Genomic DNA, 20,565 nt, shown 5'->3' on the forward strand with positions numbered 1-20,565 from the left:
CTGGCATTATCTGTCTATCCTAACAGCCAGAGAATAACGGAACAGTAGCATTACAGATTTTGCATGTAACATTGAGAGGAATTCTAAGCTAAGCGCACATTACTAAGTGTATTCACCCACTGCCGCACCATAATTATTTGTATTGTCTTCACACCCCATTCTAGAGCTCAGTCGAATATATTGGCATACTTAAAATTATAATGAGATTCCAAACTCAAATAAAAAATAAATGAAAATTACTGCATAGGAGCTAGAAAACACAATAAGCCAAAACTTAACAAAAATCATATTCAGAATGCATTAAAGAAAACACAAAAGGCAAAAAGCTCCACTTACGGAGCATTATGTTAATCAACATAGATATTAAATGGCATCGGCGTAAAACACTTACTTAATAATAACTGTGCAGGGAAACATTATTTTACACAGCACAATACATGGATCGGTAGAGTGCTCTATGACCTTATTTGCATACATTTACTGTGTTTAAGTTTGGTATTCACAAGGCGCAATGGAAGCACTGAGTCATTAATGTAGTTAATGGTGCGGGCTGCATGTTACCATCCAGTATAGCTTGAAATTCTCATTACTTACACAACAGCGTCTACGGGTGTCTCCAGGCGTGGGGAAGTGCAGCCCAGGATCTCCCCTGGTGACAGTGGCTTACTCTGGGGGACAGTAACTTTGTACTCTGAACGTAGGGCTTGGACAGCTGCCTGTTAATGGAAACACAGAAAAGAAAATATGGCATTATCCTATATAATAATGGCAGCAACAGAGAAAGAGAAAAGTGTATCTATACAAAAATGTATTATATTCACGTTACAAGTCCTTAGATGTGGTGGCTTCATTGTTTTTTTTTATCTTTTCCTTTATTCTCACCTGTAGGAATGAGCTTCGGTTCTGTCCAAACCCAGAAAAAGCAGTCAGTGCTCATGAGCTGTGGCTGGATTTTTCCGAGATACACAGCTACATGTACACAAAGAGGCGTCGATGCCTGTGAAATCATTGACCTAATATGGCAATATGAGGTCAATGAAACTGACTTAACATGGCCATGTGGCCATATTAGATCCAAGATGTCACCAGCATCCACACCACTTTGTGCATGTGCAGTTCCAGGAGGTAATGACCCAGCTGCAGTTGATATGGCTGGCACTGACAACTTTCTTCTGGGTTCTGCTGTACTAGCATCTGGAATGAACCCAGAGCTTGCCCCTGCTTAGCTGGTGATTCTGATAGTAGCACAATTCTTGTCCTAGGGTAACAAGGATCACTCACTGTACTTAATATACAGTATGGAGCAGCAGTATTACCACTCTAGGACAGAACTAGAGAAACCTACCCACTCTTCTCTTCTCCATAAGGGAGGCGTTTTGTAATCTGCAGTAATAACAGGAAACAATGTAAACGATAAGAATGTAGCACTGCCAGGGAGCACATGAAGCTACCAATTTCACAAAATTTCAGGCAGGATCAACAGGTATTTTGTGCACTTATCAAACAAATATAACAAAAAGCTTTCAGTGGTAAATTTAACATACCAAAAGGAAGACAAGAAGAGCAGCTGTTTATTATTATTTACATACACTTTCAAAGAGAACAAAGAATATTGTTTTAAGTAGGGAACTAATGAAATTACCAAATAAATTCAATTAACACTCATCCCTATTTTCCTTCTAATAGAAGAACAGATAGAGGGCTTGGGTTAGACACCCTTCAAAATATTATGTCAATAGCCACCTTCTGCTGTGTATTATACAAACTGAACAGAAAAGAGAATGCAGTTTTACTATGATATTTTCCCCCCACTCTGCATACTTTATCAGTTGTGAATTACTAAAGAGTTCACACTCAGGAACCAAGATTCATACAGTATGTGCATATGACTTAAAACACCATAAAAGAAAGTCTGGATTCAAAGAAAGGGTTTTAACAGACAGAAAATTAGTGTAGAGTTGTCATTAGAATAGACGTAGAGGAGCTCTCTCAATGGGAAACACATTTCCAGTGAAAAGTGTCAAAGTTGGGCTATTCCTTCACTCTGGAAAAAGTTCCTTTTATTTCATTTTATGTTAATAACAGAGGAACAGACAAAAGATTCTTCTCCAACCAGGGAAGAAAAGATCTGGTTTTGTCCACTTTAATGCTAAACTTCAGGCAGATATAAACACAAGAAAAATTAATGTGGTAATCTGAACCACTGGTCTCCAAACTGCGGCACTTTGCTTGCTTTTATCTGGCCCTTGGGTTACTATTTAGATCCGTCGATACCAACAATGGGACATAATCCCTCCACTGAAACCGACGAAGGGGCACAATTCCTCAACGATGGGGTGCTATTCCTCCAACTGACAACAAAGATGGGGAATTGTTTATTCCCACCGACGTTTCTACTTCCAGTGGCCACAATCCGCCCCCCTTAAGTCTGAAGGACAGCAAACTGGCTCTTTGTTTAGAAAGTTTGATTCAATAAGAAGAATCTATTTATAAATGCAAATAATGCATATAGTGTAAATAACTGAATTTGACCTATGATTAGCCTTTTCTAATACCCTATAAAGCAGCACTCAGACTGGGGGTGGGAAGGGCAGCACTTGCAACCACTCATATGCCCTGCATTCACATGTGCTGAGAAGGAACAAGCTGATAGGAGGGGAAAGCAGAGAGCTGGCCTCAGTTTATAGCTGCTCCTTTGCTGACCAGTTACAAGTTGGAGACAAGAAGGTGACCCAGCTGTGTTTCCTGCATGTACTGTTTCACAGATGTGCAAATGTCAAGGCTAGGTGGACAGAAGTACATATCCAGCAGCAGTTCTAATAGATATTTATTTCAAGTGTGCATTTAGCAGTTTGTCTGGAATTTAGCTTTACAGACATAATGTTAAAGAAAGAAAATAAACAGTCCTTTTATCTCTTTGGGACCACACTGGCTCACCCCATCTATTGAAGCTAAAATAAACCCCATAAACCGAGAAATGTGTTTTACTGTTCCATATTTCTAAATTTAACTCTGACCCTACACTCGGACATATTTCTTGCTCTTGATCATTGCCATTTCCCCATGGTAGCCCAGCGAATCCAAGAAGCATCCATCAACTTGTTGTGATAGTTCTGCAATTGCTGTTCAAAAGAGATAACAGGAATCATCCGTTGATTTCAAAGGACAAAATAAAAGGATAATAGAGGTGCTTACGCTAGTAAGATACAGAACGTCCGAAGGCCGCAAAACCAGCATGATGAAGCTTCTATAATACACATCCCCACAGCCAGACAGTTATTTCAAGCTAGTAGAGGATGATGAAGTGAAAAAGACACAGAAAACTGAATAAACAGTTAGACTAGGATTGATAGGAGCAGGAAATCCTGACATGATTGGGCCATCTTCTCCAAGATCCTCTTAATTGTTCCAAAGGGACTGCTAATTTTCTGAGAGTGGCAGAGACCTGGGACTTAACTAGTCTTTTAACCGTGGAGGCTTCCAGTGTGTGGGATGGTGTAATGAGAGATCAAAGGATTCTGTTTTCCCTTTGTGATTAAATGAGTAAACAATTTCCTCTTCCCTCTCCTCTACAGTATGAAAAATGAAAGAGTTATAGAGTGATGTTGGAGCGATTACTGCTCAGCGGATGGAATTTGTCAACATCCATTTTAAAACAGATGGTTGAGGACAGGGAGGACAGGGAAATAAACAACAAAATGATCACAGTGTCCTCGTTTTATACTCTGCAGACAAAAAGCAACTACCTCGGGTCGAATGCAGGACCATTCCACAAACTGTGAATCTAATTTCCTAAGGCTAGGAAAAGATAGATTCCTATTAAAGCGAACAAGTCGCTTCCAGCTTGCCAGAGTCTATGCTGTTATCCTATAGATAAACATGGATGGAGAAATGTATGAAGCTTCAGCAGACCCAAGGAGTGGGTATCCAAGCCCTGAAACAATATATTATCCCCTGTGGCATAATGATTAGCAACAGCAGCAATTAAAGAGATATCAGCAAAAATAATTTCCCCAGTATCCAAAATATTCCCTGCTGATCGAAGCAGACGCCCAGTGGTGTATTTATGCCTTGTGCTTCCCTAGGCAACACTTTTCAGGCACCCAGCTCTCCTCTATGTTAAGCTGAACTCCGGGCAGCGGCAGACCGTCATTGCAAATGATGAAGCTGACCAGTAAGATGGCCTGGAGGAGCAGCAGTGACCAGCATCCTGAGGGGACAGGTGGAGGGCTGTTGGGCTCTCTCAGCAGAAGTGCCAAGAAGAGGAAGAAGACAGGAGGAGGGGCCATAACTCTCCTGGTACTCTTCTGAGGGAGGAATGTGAAGCGTCCGGACATGGCTGTGACCTCCGTGTGTTCTGCACCTACTGGAGGCAATGAATACTATACAGCTCCTGGGGACACCAACATGTCCAAGCAGGAGGGAGACATCACTGTGTCAGGCAGTGCCTCACCAGGTCCCCATCCCGGCCACTTGTGTCACTTCTTCCGTGGGGCGGTGCCTCCCCCCCCCCTCAAAATTGCCGGCACATGCAAATGCCTTGTTTGCCTTGTGGTTAATACACCGCTGCAATCACTGCTCCATTTGAAAGGGGCCATACTTTAGTTTTGGTATGAAATGTTTAGTTGATGACCCCTGCTAAGTATTCAACAAGCATGTAAAATACTGCAACAATCCCAAATACAGAAGCAAATCAACAACTGAGTGGCTTCTAATATGGCCTGGTAAGAGGCCTGACTTCAACCTTCAGAAATGCTTTGATATGGGCTAAAGGTATACAGCATACATGAACTGAAACAGCTTTGCATAGAGAAATGGGTCAAATAAACCTTAACCACTATATGTCTGATCAACAGATAAAAATGGTTTTGGTTCAGATTTCTTTCTAATAACACAGATTCCAGTAGTTGCTAAATTATTAGAGCTCCCTTACGTTTTCCATCAACAAGCTTGAGCGCGCAAACCATTTGTTCCACAAAGATTTGGAAATGTAAACTATTATACTGTGTGTGCTTGTCAAATGAGGCAAGCTGTATTATTACGACTTAGATGCACATGAGATCACATTTTAGGTGCCAGCCATGCAGAGATCCAGATAATTTCTTAGGGTTCAAATTTTTTCTCTAGCAGTAGCTGTTCACCTGATGCAAGGGAACGATGTAAAAAGTGTTAAATGCTTTTGTTCAGTGATTTTGACAGTTCTTTAAATTGACTAGCACACTTTTCCATAAAATATCAGAATTAAACCCCTCCTGAGTTGAGCAGCCAAACATAAATACATCAAAGTAACAGTGTTAGTGAAAAAAAACAAAAAACAAAAACTTACCTCTGTTCATCCTGCATAGCATATACTAACTCCAGCACTGTGCGCCTACCAGAAGAGGCATACACCATCTTATATATTGTACTCTGTACCTGCTTAGAGAATCAGGTACAGTGGCATGGTACAACCAAACAATTTAAAAAGAAATGGCTGGCATCTCAGTAGGAGCCTAAAACTAATTTTTACCAAAACATCACATAGTCAAAGTCAACGGCTAATGTTTTGGGGACGCAGCTGATGTGAATTGTGCTACTAGTAGAGCGATAACTTAGTGTAAGTTCACATTTTTAAAAAAAATGAAAAGGTGAGCTAACAACCTTCATCCTCACTACCCACCTTGATGCTCGCTGTACTTACCTCCATGCGTGACTAGGTGTCATTGCCCATGCAGCCAGTGGAGTGATTTGGAGATTTATTTTTAAGCCCCACTCTTCTTCCACTTCTTTCCTTAGGGCTTCGGGGATGGATCAGTTCGATTCTGATGGTCAAAGTGGTCATGTGCCAGCATGCGACCAATTCAGTATCTTAAAGCGGAACTAAAGGCAGTTTATATTTATCTTTTATCCAACAGTCCCAACAGGTGCTGGCACCTTCTCCTGTGTGCCAATTTTTGGCCAGATTCATTGGCTAGCCCAGGATGATGCCACTCCTCAGCAGAAGGCCATCATTCTGGCACCAAAGTGAGTAAGCCGGCTGCTGTAAGCTGAGGGGATGCTGAAAACTGGTAGGTAAGCGTATTTTATTGCAGGAGAGACATGGTTTGTCTTTTCTGCAAAAAAAAACAAAACTGCCTGCTCACAGCATACAACAGCGAAACTTTAGTTACACTTTAAATCAAAACCTTTTCTTTAGTTTTGAATGGAGTAGAAAAATTGTTAAAGTGTATCTAAACCCAAGAACAAAATGCTATGTAAATGTAGTTATCCTTTTGTCAGGCTTATTTCCCTTTAGTTTCACTTGGCACTACACACAGAATATATAGATGGAGCAGTATTGCCTCCTTAGGACAAGAAGACCTCCCACTCTCCATAACATAGAGCGGATGCTTATCTTACGAAGGTGAACTGAGCAGGGCTGATAAATGTGCTAAAGATTACACCGCAACAAGCACAGGACACATGACTACACTGGTTTTCTGGCAGGATCAATGGGCAATTTTTTGCACATATATAACAGACACTGGTAAAACAACACTTTCAATTACATACTGTTTTCATCTGACCAAAAGGGAGCACATAAATGAAGTTCAAACAGTAGAAAAGAAAAAAAAAAAAAAAACATAAAATGCGATTGGACAGGGTTGGGCATTGTTTTGAGGTTCTTTTTTCATTTTCATTTGAATTCACTGTTTTATTAAAATTGTTAACTTTTCATTCATACTTTTGGTATTTTGGCCTATTTAAACCAGCTCTGTTCAATCAATATGGTTCAAGTCACCTTGATAAAAGCTGTCCTTCATGACTGCCGAGTGTGACCATGTTTTGCTTTAGTACAGAGAATTTGTGGACTGCTGAGCTTTTCATCATGATCAGAACTACTCCACTATAAGGGCATGGCCTTGTGTACCCTGGCTCAAACAGAATAAAAGCCAACCTGCCAAAAGTGCCACCTCCTTGTCCATATTTCTGTTTCTCCAACTATTGAGAGGTACAAAGTACCAAAGCTATAAAGCTAGAAACTAAACTTTCTAGATAATAATAATATCGTACATGTATAATGAGGTTGGGCAAATGTTCTTGATAATGTTGTAGCTAGCACACTCGTTAATACCTATTTCACAATTCTATTGGCCAGAAAATGTTAACAATTCTGTATATAGTCATACAGAACAGACAGTGCACATGTGCTTTTATTTCTTCTCCTATACCTCTCAGGTGTTCAACCATTTCCAAGGTTTGCCTTGTGTAATCCTGCATATCCTGGACTTTCATCAGCTTGGTTTGGTATAGCTTTCTAATCAAATACAGTTTTATTGAGGGTAGAGCTTCCATGGACCTTTAGTAATCCTTCCCACATTTCTTTAGCAGTTTTACACTTACATATATGTATGATTTGATCATCTTCTGCACCAAGAAAGATTGTGCTCTGAGCTTTCTGATCTTTCTCTATCCACTCGTCTGAAGGGCGTTCTGGCCTGAATTATACATTTCCTTGTACCTTCTCTTATCAGCATTTCCATCTTGAATTTCCAAGATTGGTAGTTTGTTTGTCAGGTTTGCAAATGAAAGCTTATTTGCAGTTGGGTTACTGGCTATTTTCTTTTATTCCACAGCAATCTTCTTTCTATTGCTGTAGTTGGCTATGGCTGGGAGACTGGGCCCATAACCTGGTAGAGGTGTAGGCAACCCTATAGAGGTGGATATCTACCTAAACAATTGGGGAGAAGTAAAAACTCACAGGGCACAGTGTTGCCTCCAGATTTTAACCTCTGATTGTCGTACTGCCATGTCACAATCTCGTACATTGCATGGCAATCATGTGTTTAAAACAGGTGGTGAAGAAGCAATGTATCGCCCCTTCACCACTTTTCAAATATACTCTGATTGCTTTTCAGAGGAGCAGCAGTGCCTGAGTGAATGAGCTCTTAGTTGTATTTGGCAGTAGCACCCTTGGGGCTCGTTCACACGTAAAGTTAGGGGATGGTAAAACCCTGTGTTTGAGTTGCGCTTTTTACCTCCCCCAAACCCTACTCCCTTTGGCTGCTGAGGCAGCAGCCAAAGGTGTACAAATGCAGCAGCAGGAATTAAACCCTCTGTTGCTTTTGGTGGGTGCTACCACCACCAATCATGACCTATTCAAGTAAACGGGCCCACTGTGAAAGTGCTTCGCAACTGAATGCTTCTGCAGGGTCCAAGGGTTTAAAGCAGGTGGTGAGAAAGCAACACAACGCTGCCTGCTTTATCTCCTTGTTTGATGTACTGTACAAGGTTGAAGGGCACGTGCAGAGTGGCCTCATTCACTTGAACAGGTCATGCTTGGCAGGTGCTACACCCTTCAACTATTACAGGGCGTATAACTCCTGCTGCGGCATGTGTACACCCCTGGCCACTGCAGCTAAAAGTGGTGCGGTTGGGGAGGGTGGTAAAAACAAGTTTTACTAAAACCCCAAACTGCAAATGTAAATTAACCCCTACTGTTCTGAGCCCCCTATAAGCCTGCTTTTACACTGATGTGCTGCAGTCTGCCTGCCCTGTGGGTGCAGTGCAATGCATCTGCAACTTTCCTGGGTTAGCTACACTTATCCATAGACTTCTAATATATCCTGCACGTGTGCTGCACTTTCTGAAAGTGCACCAAAACTCCTGGAGCTCAGTGTATTGTTTCTCACTGACTTGAAGGTTTCTTTTTTCCTGCTGCTGGCACCACTCTAGAGACTGCTAGCTGTGATAAGAGGTGGAGCGCAATTGGTATCACTCTGCGTAGGACAGGAGCCAGCACTACAGAAGAGGAATCAGCTTATGCGGCTCTTGCTCCCTACTACTGCTCCAACTTTACAAGTAGTCCCTCTACATTGTACTCTGTTTGATGCTTTGGGATAGCAAGTCAACAAGCCCAGATCGTGATCTACCAGTCACCTGGCTGCGATCTACTGGTTGCTGACCCCTGACATAGAGTATATTATAGATGCAGCTACAAAGTTATAAACACTTCCATCTACTGGTCTGTTCTATAGGGCTATATACAGAATTTCTAACAGAAGGACTGCCCATTGTAGTGATGTGCCAATAGGGAACATCTGGGGACAGGATTTTGCAACATGCTCAGAAATCACTGTATCTGGAAGAGTTTTCCTTCATAATGGCTTGTCATTTGCTCCTGCAAGTATTTTCCCCTAGGGGCCTGCATTGCCCACCCTCTGCAATTTGACCCCCTTAACCCCCAAGTGACAGAGTCACTTTAATGATAATTTAGGTTTTTTTTTCATAAATCTTATATCAAAGGCATACACACTTTAGCTGATTTCTTGTTAGACACCAAACAGTTCTTGATATAAAACTATGACCTGTATTACACTGGCTCGTTTTTTTTGTCTAAAACTAGAAAATGCTTCAAATACAAGTACAATTAGAGGTGACATTTTGCTCCTGTAATTTCATGGTTTTCTTTCTTTTTCTCATACCTTTCTCATAATTTTGCAATAACTATCTGGAAAGGTCGTATTTCTGTCGACAATTTTTCTTCTCTTGGACTTGATGACAAATGCCTTGGATGGGACGGATTATTTCTCTTGATATACAATAAAAATAGAGGAAATTCCTGACCTTTGTGTTATGATAGACCATATGGCCACTTGATTTGTTCTGCATTGTATCAAAGTGGACACCTCCCTGATGAAGAAGGCTGGATCCTAGAAAATGCTTGATGTGATATATTAGCTTGCATGCCCGGAGATCAAGGGCCTTATTTACTAAACAGCACAGGACCATTAAGCATCTTACAGGGTCAGGAGCTGCCTTGCGGGCAGGTATGTAGCTTGGGCCATAAGGCTTTGTGTACTATGGGCTTAGCGCTCTTGACAAAACCTGGCCTTGGCCATCTTCTGGATCATTTGTTCATGTCTTTCACTGGCCCTTTTATTTGGTTTTCAGCAGCCTCCAAAGGCTTGAACAAATATTCTTCGTGAACACATTAATCACTAAATGTTCACTGCATGGCAAGCTCAGATGTGAAGGTCTGTATGTTCTATCCTTTATATCCCTGAAAAGCATCTACATTGCCACAGCTCTAGCCTTAACCCATTCATTTCTCTAGACACAGCTCATCACCTAAAGCAGAATCGTAGCCAAATAAAAGTGTAAACCATTTCTTCCAACACATGGGTTAATCTGCAATCTTGCGTGTTTACCTAACGTCAGTTACATTCTACGTATAAGTAGTATTATGGTCTAGGTTTCTATATTAGCTGTCTTTTCTCCTTGATTCTGAGCATCAATGATACACTACATTGTCGAGGGGCTAAAGCACAACAATGCAGTTTCAATAAAGTTTAAAAATGAAATGTTTCAGTACAGTGGTAGAATAATGACCTTGAAAACAGGTTGAATTTAATTAAATGTGTATGTTTTCCTACAACCTTTTTTTGATAGGCCCACTACTTTGATAATTTTGATATTCACACTCAAACATGCGACATTAAAGATGCAGGAAAAAGTATTTTATGGGTCAGCAGAAGAGCATCATACATATATATATATATATATATGTATGTATATATATATATATATATATATATATATATATGTACACACACACACATATACTGTAGAATACATTTTTAAGAGGAGAACTTTTGTTTGTCATTGCAAGGGAAAACAAGAGATTCACTTAATGGATGCCCAGCCAGCAGCACATATTCCACTTTAATTTGCTCCTTTCCCTATCTATATAGGCTGTGGAGGAAAGTAAAATATCTGGTTCTTCAAGTTATGAGGGAACCTATGACTCATTCCCCTCCCTTCAAAGTGACAGCAATGGTGCTTGGTGAATGGGTGTTTAGGCACCCATTGTTGTCATATGGGAGTGGGATGACAGTCTTCAGCCCTGTGTAATCTTTAAGCTATAACTTGGTGCTTATATGGGGCTTACTCTATCTGTTCCAAGGAGGCAAAGGAGCAATGGAAAGGTGAAGGGAAGGCAAATATAAGGAGCTGGTAGGGCCGTTATTAAAGTGAACCTATTGCTTTGTCCTGAAAGATCAAAGCAAAGGTTCACTTTAAAGCAGAGCTCCACCCAAAAGGGGAAGTTCCGCTTTAAGGACTGCTCCCCATTAAGGATTGGCACCTTTGGGGAGCAGGGGGGGGGGGGAGTGGGTACCCAAATTTGACAGGTACCCACTCCCACTTCCGGTTCGATCGCCTAGGCGATTGGAAACGGAAGGTGTCCTCCCTCCCTATAGTCTTTTGCAACACGTGACAGGTCCCAGAAGACTACAGAACCATTCACGAAGTGCAGAGCTACTCACACATGCGCAGTGGGTACCCGAATGTGAAGCCGCAAGCTATCACAGCCGGGTGCCCACACTGAAGATGCCGGCCTCCTGGAATACAGGATGCCCAGTGAAACGAGCTGTGGGGGACACACCACGGGACTGAGGGACAGGTAAGTGGCTCTTTTTTAACAGTCAAAAGCTACAGTTTTTGTAGCTGCTGACTTTTTTTTTTTTGATAGGTCGAGTGGAACTCCACTTTAAGTCTAAAGTATTTTCAATACAATAAGATTTCTGCTTCAAATATTACAGAGCTTAAATAGTTATTGCCCAAAAACAAAGTTTCTGACATAACTGTTGTCTTTGAAACCCATAAACAAGTATTTTGTACTTAAAGGATTCTTTGTTCAATGTTTTTATCCTTTTATTAAAATCTAAACTTGTATTAGGTTTTTAGAAGACATAAAATATGGTTCAGTATTGTATACAAATATAGAACACAACATTTCAAATTTAGTCCTGAAAATTTAGCATAGACGGTCATAGCTTCTTCTTAAGAGGAGTCATTCAGTCATAGTGTACATGTACATTTTTTTAACACTATATCAAACCATCAGTACTAGTTAAAGCCTGTAGATAGCGGTGCATCTCTTCAAATCAATTTCCCTGGGCCTGGACAAAGCCCTAAATTTTAAGGCTCAATCTAAGTTGAAAACGAACCCACCTCATCTGGTGCTCAACCTTACCTCATGTCGCTGAATCTACAAATGTCTGCACCTCGGTGGCTTGTATCAAGACGTCTAACCAAATACATATATTCATATTCTAAGATATTGACTGATTAAGTAGTAAAGAAAAGATAATGATGACAGCCACAATATGTATATGACAGATTCTATAGTTCTACATTGGCCGAATCCTTGTAAGTGGTGTTAGTTAGCAGTTTACAGGTTACTGCTACAATGTTTTACCATAACTCCTTATGCAAGTCCTTTAATGCCTAATTTAGTTCTTGTTCTTTTAGATATATTATCTATTTGTTACACGGATTTGTGGTAGCAATATTACACTGATGGAGAATCTTCAGATACTGTGGAGTAAATAATTATCAAAGTTCACAACATAGGCAGTGAAGCAGGTTGCTCATAGCTTTCAGCACCTGCTGTTTGTATATATTAGAAGGCTGGCAGACATATCCCTGCAGCTAGAGAAGATGAGGGCATTTCAACATCCCTGCTGTGAACATTTCAGGATAAATTTCTCCACAGTACCTGCAGCTAAAGGGGTCAAGGAAGACTTGTTTAAAAACTCAGGTACATTTTAGGTACAGCTACTAATTCCTACATGTCTGCTGCCACCACCTTAATTCTTAGAGACTGAGCCCTGTCACGTGTGTCTAATCTTTTAATGAAATGGACATAGACTCAGATTTACCTGAAGTGCTGACACAAACTGTATGGTGCTGACGAAGGCAATTGAGGCTCCTTGATGAAAATTGAAACGTATTGTGTCCACAAAATGTGATGTATCAATCTTGATATCAACAAAGACATACAGCATCTTTATCCCATGTGTGGCATCAATAGGGACTATGGAATTAAAAAGCAGAAGTTAGATATACACAGGACTTAATACATGCATGTTCAACAACAAACCAAATCACAGTAAAGTTTGTGTAAAGTTGGTGTGTCAATGGGCTTGTCTATTTAAATGAACATATCAGTTTTTGGTTGACACTTGAAATTTGAACAGTCACCTAAGGTTTCAAGGTAAATGTTCAACCTTAAAAGTCCATACTCCTTTCCTAAAGTTTTAAATTTTCCAGTGACTTTCCCTGTAAAAATTCCAAGGATTGGCAGACCATCAAAAATTGCCTTTATGGTTTTGCAGGACTTGAACGACAGGAATGTGTTGAAACTTCACTAGGAGAGTAACAGAGACATAAAAGAGGTTGGTGGTGATTCCCAAATGGCAGTTCAAACTTATTCTGCAGGTCACCACAGCTGCTAAGCAGATGCTGGCAAAGGTCTAGAAAATCCTTAGGTTGTGCCTCACTGAAACAAAAAATAGGGTCATGCAGGCCATGATTCATGGAAAATTGAAGCCACCTTACAAAATAGAGTACCTGTGTACACCAAGCTCTGGCACCCTTGGCTGACCCGCTTCCCCCCCCCAGGATCTGAGGAGTCCTTGTCTAAGCCCTGGTGTGCTTCCCAGAGAACCCATGCCTGATCATTATTCAATTTGTGTCTACAGGTTAACCCCTGGGACCCCCTCTTTCCTTATTTACATATGAAAATGTTCAGTTTTTGTAGCAAGATGCGTATAGATGTATATGCATCTATCGTTCAACATTTATGGTCTTTATATCCAGAAAATCTATTTAAATATTATTGTAAGGATGAACAATATGTTTCTTGCTCTGTCTTGAAAGAAAAAAAAAATTGAAGCAGGAATAGAAGTTGGTGAGTGTTTCAACAGAGTTGTACAGCCACAAAACTGAAACACCACTGCTGAGTGAACCAACCAACCCTTCCAAAGTCTTGGAAGCACTCTTTTAAAGTAGAACTATAGGCAAAACTTTTTTTCCATTTTGGATAGAGTAAGGGGAAGGGGGGCTCATAACCTCTGTCAGTTTATTTTCTGCCATCCCATTGGGCTGATTTACTCTCACTTCCTGTCCCATAGCCAAAACAGGAAGTGAGAAAATATTTGCAAATGAAGGGAATTCCTTGAGGACTACCAGGTTACCAGAACTAGTGTCCCTATTGGAAAAGGTCCCCTCTATTACTTTTCTGGGGACAGCCAAAAATTTGGGATATTCTTTTACTTTCAATGATAATGGTAAACAGGGGTACAAACAGCAATGAAAAACAGGTGTTCTAATCCCTCACCACTCTGTCCAAATGAATGCTGCCTACGAATAGCTGAGCGTCTCTGCTTTCCGAAAGCTCAGACAAACGAATTACCAATGTAATTATGCAAGTGTCATACTTGAAAGATCCCTGTGGAAGCTGTAAATCACAGTAGAGGCACTGCTGTTCCAATGATCACCATCAGCTTCCAGGTCCTGTGCTGAGCGATTGTCATTCTGCATAGTGAACACAGGAGGCCACTCACTTGCTCAGCTGCCATTCAGAGGACACTCTGCATGTTCTCAGTAAATGCAAAGCATTCTCTGATTAGAGGAGATGGGGAAGTAGGAGTGTGATGTCCTGATCTCCATCTCGTCCAATCAGAGAATATTTTTCATTGAAAAAGTTCAAAGTGTACTCTGAATTTGTCCTGGGCCAAGCAAGCGACCTCCTGTATTCACTACGCAGCAGGATACCCACTCAGCAAAGTACCCAGAAGCTATTGAAGAGAATTGTAGTAGCTGTGCCTACTACAGTGATTTCCAGCTTCTAAAGGGATGATCAGGTATGGCACCTGCATATTGACCACAGTCCAAGTTGGAACAAGGTAACTATGCAAAAATATGCACACCTGAACTTCGGCTTTAAAACATACACATTTACTCAAAAACCCAATCACTCCTTTTTTGAACTGTATAAAGCATGCATTTTATTTGAAAAGGACGGCTGTTATGGGATGATCACTCTAACTTTATGGGATGACCCAACTAACAATTTACAACTGGTTGGAGGCAAATAAAGGAAAAATAATCATGAGTGCAATTAGTGGCTCTTTCAAATGTTGTACATCTGGGTTTGTTAAAAAATAAAAACTACTCCAATGGATTTGGAAATACAGGACTTAAAAGTTATATTGTTTCAAAGAAAAATTTTGCATAGAAGCTATAAAAAAATTGGTTTGGATTGAAATGTAAAAACGTAGTATATTATGACCAGTAGCATAAAGGTTATGAACCAAAAAGCAGCTAAAAAAGGGCAGTCTGTTAATAAGGTTTAAAACTTTAGCTAATCTTTGTACTGCTCATAAAGAGATGGGCACATTTTTAGCACTGCTGTCATTCCCATACAGCTTCATTAGAAGCAGTTATACTGATTACCACAAAACACCAGACAGTACTTTCAGGACCAAAATACTACAGTTTTTTCAGTTCTCTTAATAATGATCTCGACAAACCAAATAGACTGGCGGTGGTAAAGCAGTCATTGTCATTGGTGAGGCTAAGCAGAGGAGCCAGGATTCCTATCTGAGAATGAAAGTCAGATATTGTGTTAGTAATAGATGGGGGGAAGCATGTCTGATGCTATCTGAGCATTTTTTTTAGCAGAATAATCTAGCAGCTTGTTTGTGAATTTATCAGTGCAGTCACCTGGTTCAAAAGACTATCAGAAGCCAGTTTTTACGGTGCAAAACGGGAAACAGAAAGTTTTAGTACTGCAATATACACAGAGAGAGCTGCCCATACATATACAATATACACTATATTGCCAAACGTATTGGGATGCCTGCCTTTACACACACATGAACTTTAATGGAATCCCAGTCTCAGTCTGTAGGGTTCAATTACACAATTTCAAATACACTTGGCACAATGCAACACTTTCGACAATATAGTGTGTATATATACACACTGCTCCAAAAAATTAAAGGAACACTTGTTAATCAGAGTATAGCATCAAGTCAATTAAACTCCTGGGATATTGATTTAGTCTGTTAAGTAGCAAGAGGGGGTTGTTTATAAGTTTCAGCTGCTTTGGTGTTAATGAAATTACCAACAGGTGCACTAGATCTTTAACCAATGATACTACAAAGCTCCTAATTCACTCCCTGGTTATCTCTTGCCTCGACTACTGCAACTCCCTCTTCACTGGCTTACCTTTACATAGGCTATCCCCCCTCCAGTCCACCATGAATACTGCTGCCAGGCTCATCCACCTTACCAACCAGTGTCTGCCACCCCTCTCTGCCAAACCCTCCACTGGCTTCCACTCATTCAACAAATAAAATTCAAAATACTAACAAAAACTTACAAAGCCATCCACAACTCTGCCCCCAACTACATCACTAACCTGGTCTCAAAATATCTACCAAACAGCTCTCTTCGATCCTCCCAAGACCTTCTGCTTTCTAGTTCCCGTGTCACCTCCTCCCATGCTTGCCTCCAGGACTTCTCCCGAGCTTCTCTTATCCTATGGAACTCCCTACCCCAATCTGTCCAGCTTTCTCCTAATCTATCCACCTTTAGACGATCCCTGAAAACCTCTCTCTTTAAAGAAGCCAATCCTGCTTCTACCTAGTAAACTGCCATTTATTTCCTCCATCAGCTCATCCCCCCCACAGCTATTACCTTTTGTATCACTGAACCCTTCCTCCTAGATTGTAAGCTCTAACGAGCAGGGCCCTCTGTTTCCTCTTGTACCAAATTGTATTGTAACTGTAATGTCTACCTTCATTTTCTAAAGCGCTGCTCAAACTGTTGGTGCTATATAAATCCTGTATAATAATAATATAGATGAGCAACAATGAGACAACCCCCAAAACAGGTATGGTTTTACAGTGGATGCCACTGACATTTTTTTCCTACTTATCTTTTCTGACTGTTTTTCACTAGTTTTGCATTTGGCTAGGGCCAGTGTCACTACTGGTAGCATGAGGCAATACCTGGATCCTACAGAGGTTGCACAGGAAGTCCAACTCCTCTAGGATGGCACATCAATATGTGCCATTGCCAGAAGGCTCGCTGTGTCTCCCAGAACAGTCTCAAGAGCATGGAGGAGATTCCAGGAGACAGGCAGTTACCCTAGGAGAGCTGGACAGGGCCGTAGAAGGTCTTTAACTCATCAGCAGGACCAGTATCTGCTCCTTTGTTCAAGGATGAACAGGATGAGGACTGCCAGAACCCTACAAATTCACACCAACAGGCATCTGGTGTGAATGTCTCTGACCAAATAATCAGAAACAGACTTCATGAGGGAGGGGGAGGGAGAGAGGGAGGGGGGGAGGGAGAGAGGGAGGGAGGGAGGGAGAGAGAGGGGGGGGAGAGAGGGAGAGGGGGGGAGAGGGAGAGGGGGGGAGAGGGAGAGGGGGGGGGGAGAGAGGGAGGGAGAGGGGGAGGGAGAGGGGGAGAGAGAGAGAGAGGGGGAGGGAGGGGGAGGGAGGGAGGTGGAGAGAGAGAGGGAGGGAGGGAGGGAGGCATTCTTTCCAGTCTTTTCCTGCAAGCTGGTTCAGCATGTAGGCAAGTGCAGTCTCCTTTCTCCACTGCAGGTGGCAATCAACCACAGCGGCATTGCAGGAGGAGAGGAAGTCAGTAGGAACCTGTTCCACTATGGTTTGCTGGGTAATTGGGTAACTGATCCGGTTGGATGCTGCCACCCCATATGACTCTTGGGGCCATTTTGGGTCAGACAGAGTCTATTTAGGACCCTGGCTCCCAGGCTTGGCATGCAGTTTGGCAAGTGAACTGCATAGGGTCAGGTCTCACATCTGACATGACATTCTCCTGAAAGTGAATAGCAGTAGGGAAAGGATCCAGACCTGTAATAAAAGGCTAGGGACATTCCATCCTTCCTGGGATCCTCCCATTTGGGCGCAGACCAGCCAGGCTGCATTCCTGCTGTCGGCACATCTGAGACCTGCTCTGATCCACATTGCTGTTGAAACCTGTGAGTTTTCTCAGTCAGGTGCCTTCCAGCTGGGCTGCTGTATCACTGAACGTTGCCTTTAATACAAAACCTGTTCATTACATCTGGACTTTGTATAGTTACTGCCGCTGCACCCACCCACAAGCAGACCAAAACTTTAGCCAGAGAATTCTCCACATTTGTACAATACACAACAAATAACAAAGCTTAAGGCTGCTGGAAAGAATTCCAACTGGCGCTGAGAGGATGGACTACCTCCGATACTTCTGAGGTTCCTAGCCAGATGCCTGGACCATACCCTGAGTTCCTAACACACTGCCATACCTACCACATGAGATTTTGCAGTCGGAGCCAGATAGTGAAAACAAAGCCTTGAGAAAGGCCCCCAAAGCGCTTATGCACAGAATTCCATGAGAGATTTATTGAGGACGGGGTCTACCTTAAGAGCAACCCACTTGTTGAAGAACTCCAGCCATACACTAGTAGAATTCCTTTTTAAGAATGTTTGTTTTATTTTCTATTGGGTATTTATTTCAAAATCGATGTTTGTTTTTGACCACAGTGACAAAAATTTGAAGCAGCAGGATGGATTTTTTTTCTTGAAGAAATACTACATTTTGTTCAGCTAGTCATGTGATGCAGGCATCCTGCCAACAGAACAGGCAGCTCTTGATCCTCTCTAGAGACTACAATTTAGTTACACAATATAGCCTGATTCAGGACCCACACCAGCCTGCTACTGGTCACTAAAACAACAAAAAGCAATGAGAAGTTAGCTTTGTGTTCTCCTCTCCTGTAAGAATGTTCAGTTTCGATTTTTTTAATGAGTTGGATAAATTATGTTAATTATATCAGCCTAGAGTTCAGCTTTAAACTGGAACAAAATTTGACAAGCCATGGCCCCATCTGTGTACGTACTTGTACACATAGGGAGAACAAGAGAAAGTGCTGAGCTATCACAGCATAGGATTAATCTCCAGTGTGCTCTGCCTGTATTGTACAGATATGAGTAACATTTTCGTCAAAGATTGAGACATTAGCTGCTGTATCAGCAATCATTATTCATTTCTTCAAACCTAGGTGTTTCGGAGTTTTACATTCACGTGCAGAAACATAAAATGATTACACATAGGTACAGATTGATGGAAAAAGTGGAATGATTTCATTTCTTAGAGCTTTGTTAGCAGTCGGAAAAAAAAAATCTTTGTTTGTTGTATTTGTCATTGTTATCGAGGAATGTAAATACAGTATGATAGCAAACGCTATGCCGAATCATACTGAGAAGTATGCACCCTCTACGGCTGATTCAACAGGTTCAAGCATTTGAACAGAGATGTTCATCCAAGTTGAACAGTATTAAACCCAAAATCAAACATTTTTTATATTGTAGATTACAAAGTCTTAGTTATGATAACTGCATTAGTTTTCTTTTTTTAAGCTTTCTCTCCTATATTTTTACCTGCTGATCCAGCCAGTAGGTCTGTTGTTTTTAAAAAAACAAGATCTCTTGCAGATGTAGACATTACAGTTATGAGACAAATCATGTACCACTGAGAGATAATAATGATTAGCTTTTTATTACTGTAATGTAAAACCTTTATCCCAAAAGGGAAAATACGGTTGCTGTAAATACCTAAAAAGTGTTAGTTGGAGTGTCGCGTCAATTTCTTAGTGTATTTAAATCTGCTTGTACATCTAACAGTCCCCTGCCCCCACACTGACAATGCTACTGTCCAAAGCTGCCCCCTGTGCTCCTTCATGCACAGGGGAGCACTCTAATACAGGAGGGTGTGTAATATGGCCAGATCACTAGGTGAAAACAGAGGTGAAAAAAGATGGGGAAAAAAAAGTCTAATATAAGAAAACTAATGCAGCCAACACATCTAATGATTAGTAAGCTGTACAAGTGTATGCACCCCAAAGCTCAAACAAAAATGTGCATACACACACACACACACACACACCTATGGCAGAGCTGGTCAGCGGGAGATCTTTCCCATTTCCCCTGAGACAGTGAGAAGTTTGGAAGAATTTTTTTCTTATGGCAGAGCCGGTCATAAGGAGATCTTTCTCATCTCTGTGCTGGCACAGAGCGATAATGCTAATGAGCACACCCGACAGACCCCCTGTGCACGCCTGCGGTTAGCTGCAATATATAACATTTTTGGTTTTGGGTTGAATAGTGCCTTTTATTTTAAGATAGGGGAGGGTTAGCAGGGGTGTGTAAATTTTTGGATAAAACCTTCTCCAGGGACTTAATAGGTGTCTCAATCTATTTGTCTCTATGACAATCTACCTGTCCAGATATATTTTTTTTTAACCAAAACTGTATTTAAATCTGAGGTGATTTAAAAACCACTTGCCAACCACGCTATAGCTGAATGACGGCTACAGCGCGGCTGTCCAGTTCTGGGAGGGCGTCATATGATCTCCTCCCAGAACGTGCCCTCCCATGTTCCCTCGGGGGCGGGCACCTGGCGATCTCTGTGATCGCGGTGTCCTACAGACACAGCTGACCACGGGATGTGGTTAAAGGCCAATCACAGAGACCTTTTACCACGTGATCAGCTGTGTCCAATGACACAGCAGATCACCGGTAAATGCAGTTGTTGGTTATCGGCTGTACTTTCCTCACGTTGTCACAGCGTGAGGAAAGTACTGCCGATAACCAGCAATTGTCAGAGGACGGATCGGCACCGATCATCAGGGCGCTGATGATCGGTGCCCAGCAGTGCCACCCACCAATGCCACCCACAAGTGCC

The 20,565-nt window shown here is 41.6% G+C and overlaps 1 protein-coding gene across 3 annotated transcripts in view; it reads right to left on the bottom strand.

Annotated features, from left to right (window-relative positions):
- DPH1 (diphthamide biosynthesis 1) overlaps positions 1-20,565 on the bottom strand; it is a 343,917-nt gene that overhangs the window by 128,998 nt on the left and 194,354 nt on the right. For all 3 annotated transcript variants that reach the window (XM_089657705.1, XM_089657689.1, XM_089657698.1), the window contains exons 5-6: positions 12,684-12,838; positions 595-716 (exon numbers count right to left, since the gene is read on the bottom strand). In XM_089657705.1, coding sequence (XP_089513831.1) covers positions 595-716; positions 12,684-12,838 — 277 coding nt within the window. The remainder of the gene's footprint in view (positions 1-594; positions 717-12,683; positions 12,839-20,565) is intronic.

This window comes from Staurois parvus, unplaced genomic scaffold (genome assembly GCF_062004578.1).
Source record: "Staurois parvus isolate SC_StPar_1 unplaced genomic scaffold, SC_StPar_1.0 ptg000029l, whole genome shotgun sequence".
In the NCBI taxonomy this organism is placed as follows: Eukaryota; Metazoa; Chordata; class Amphibia; order Anura; family Ranidae; genus Staurois; species Staurois parvus.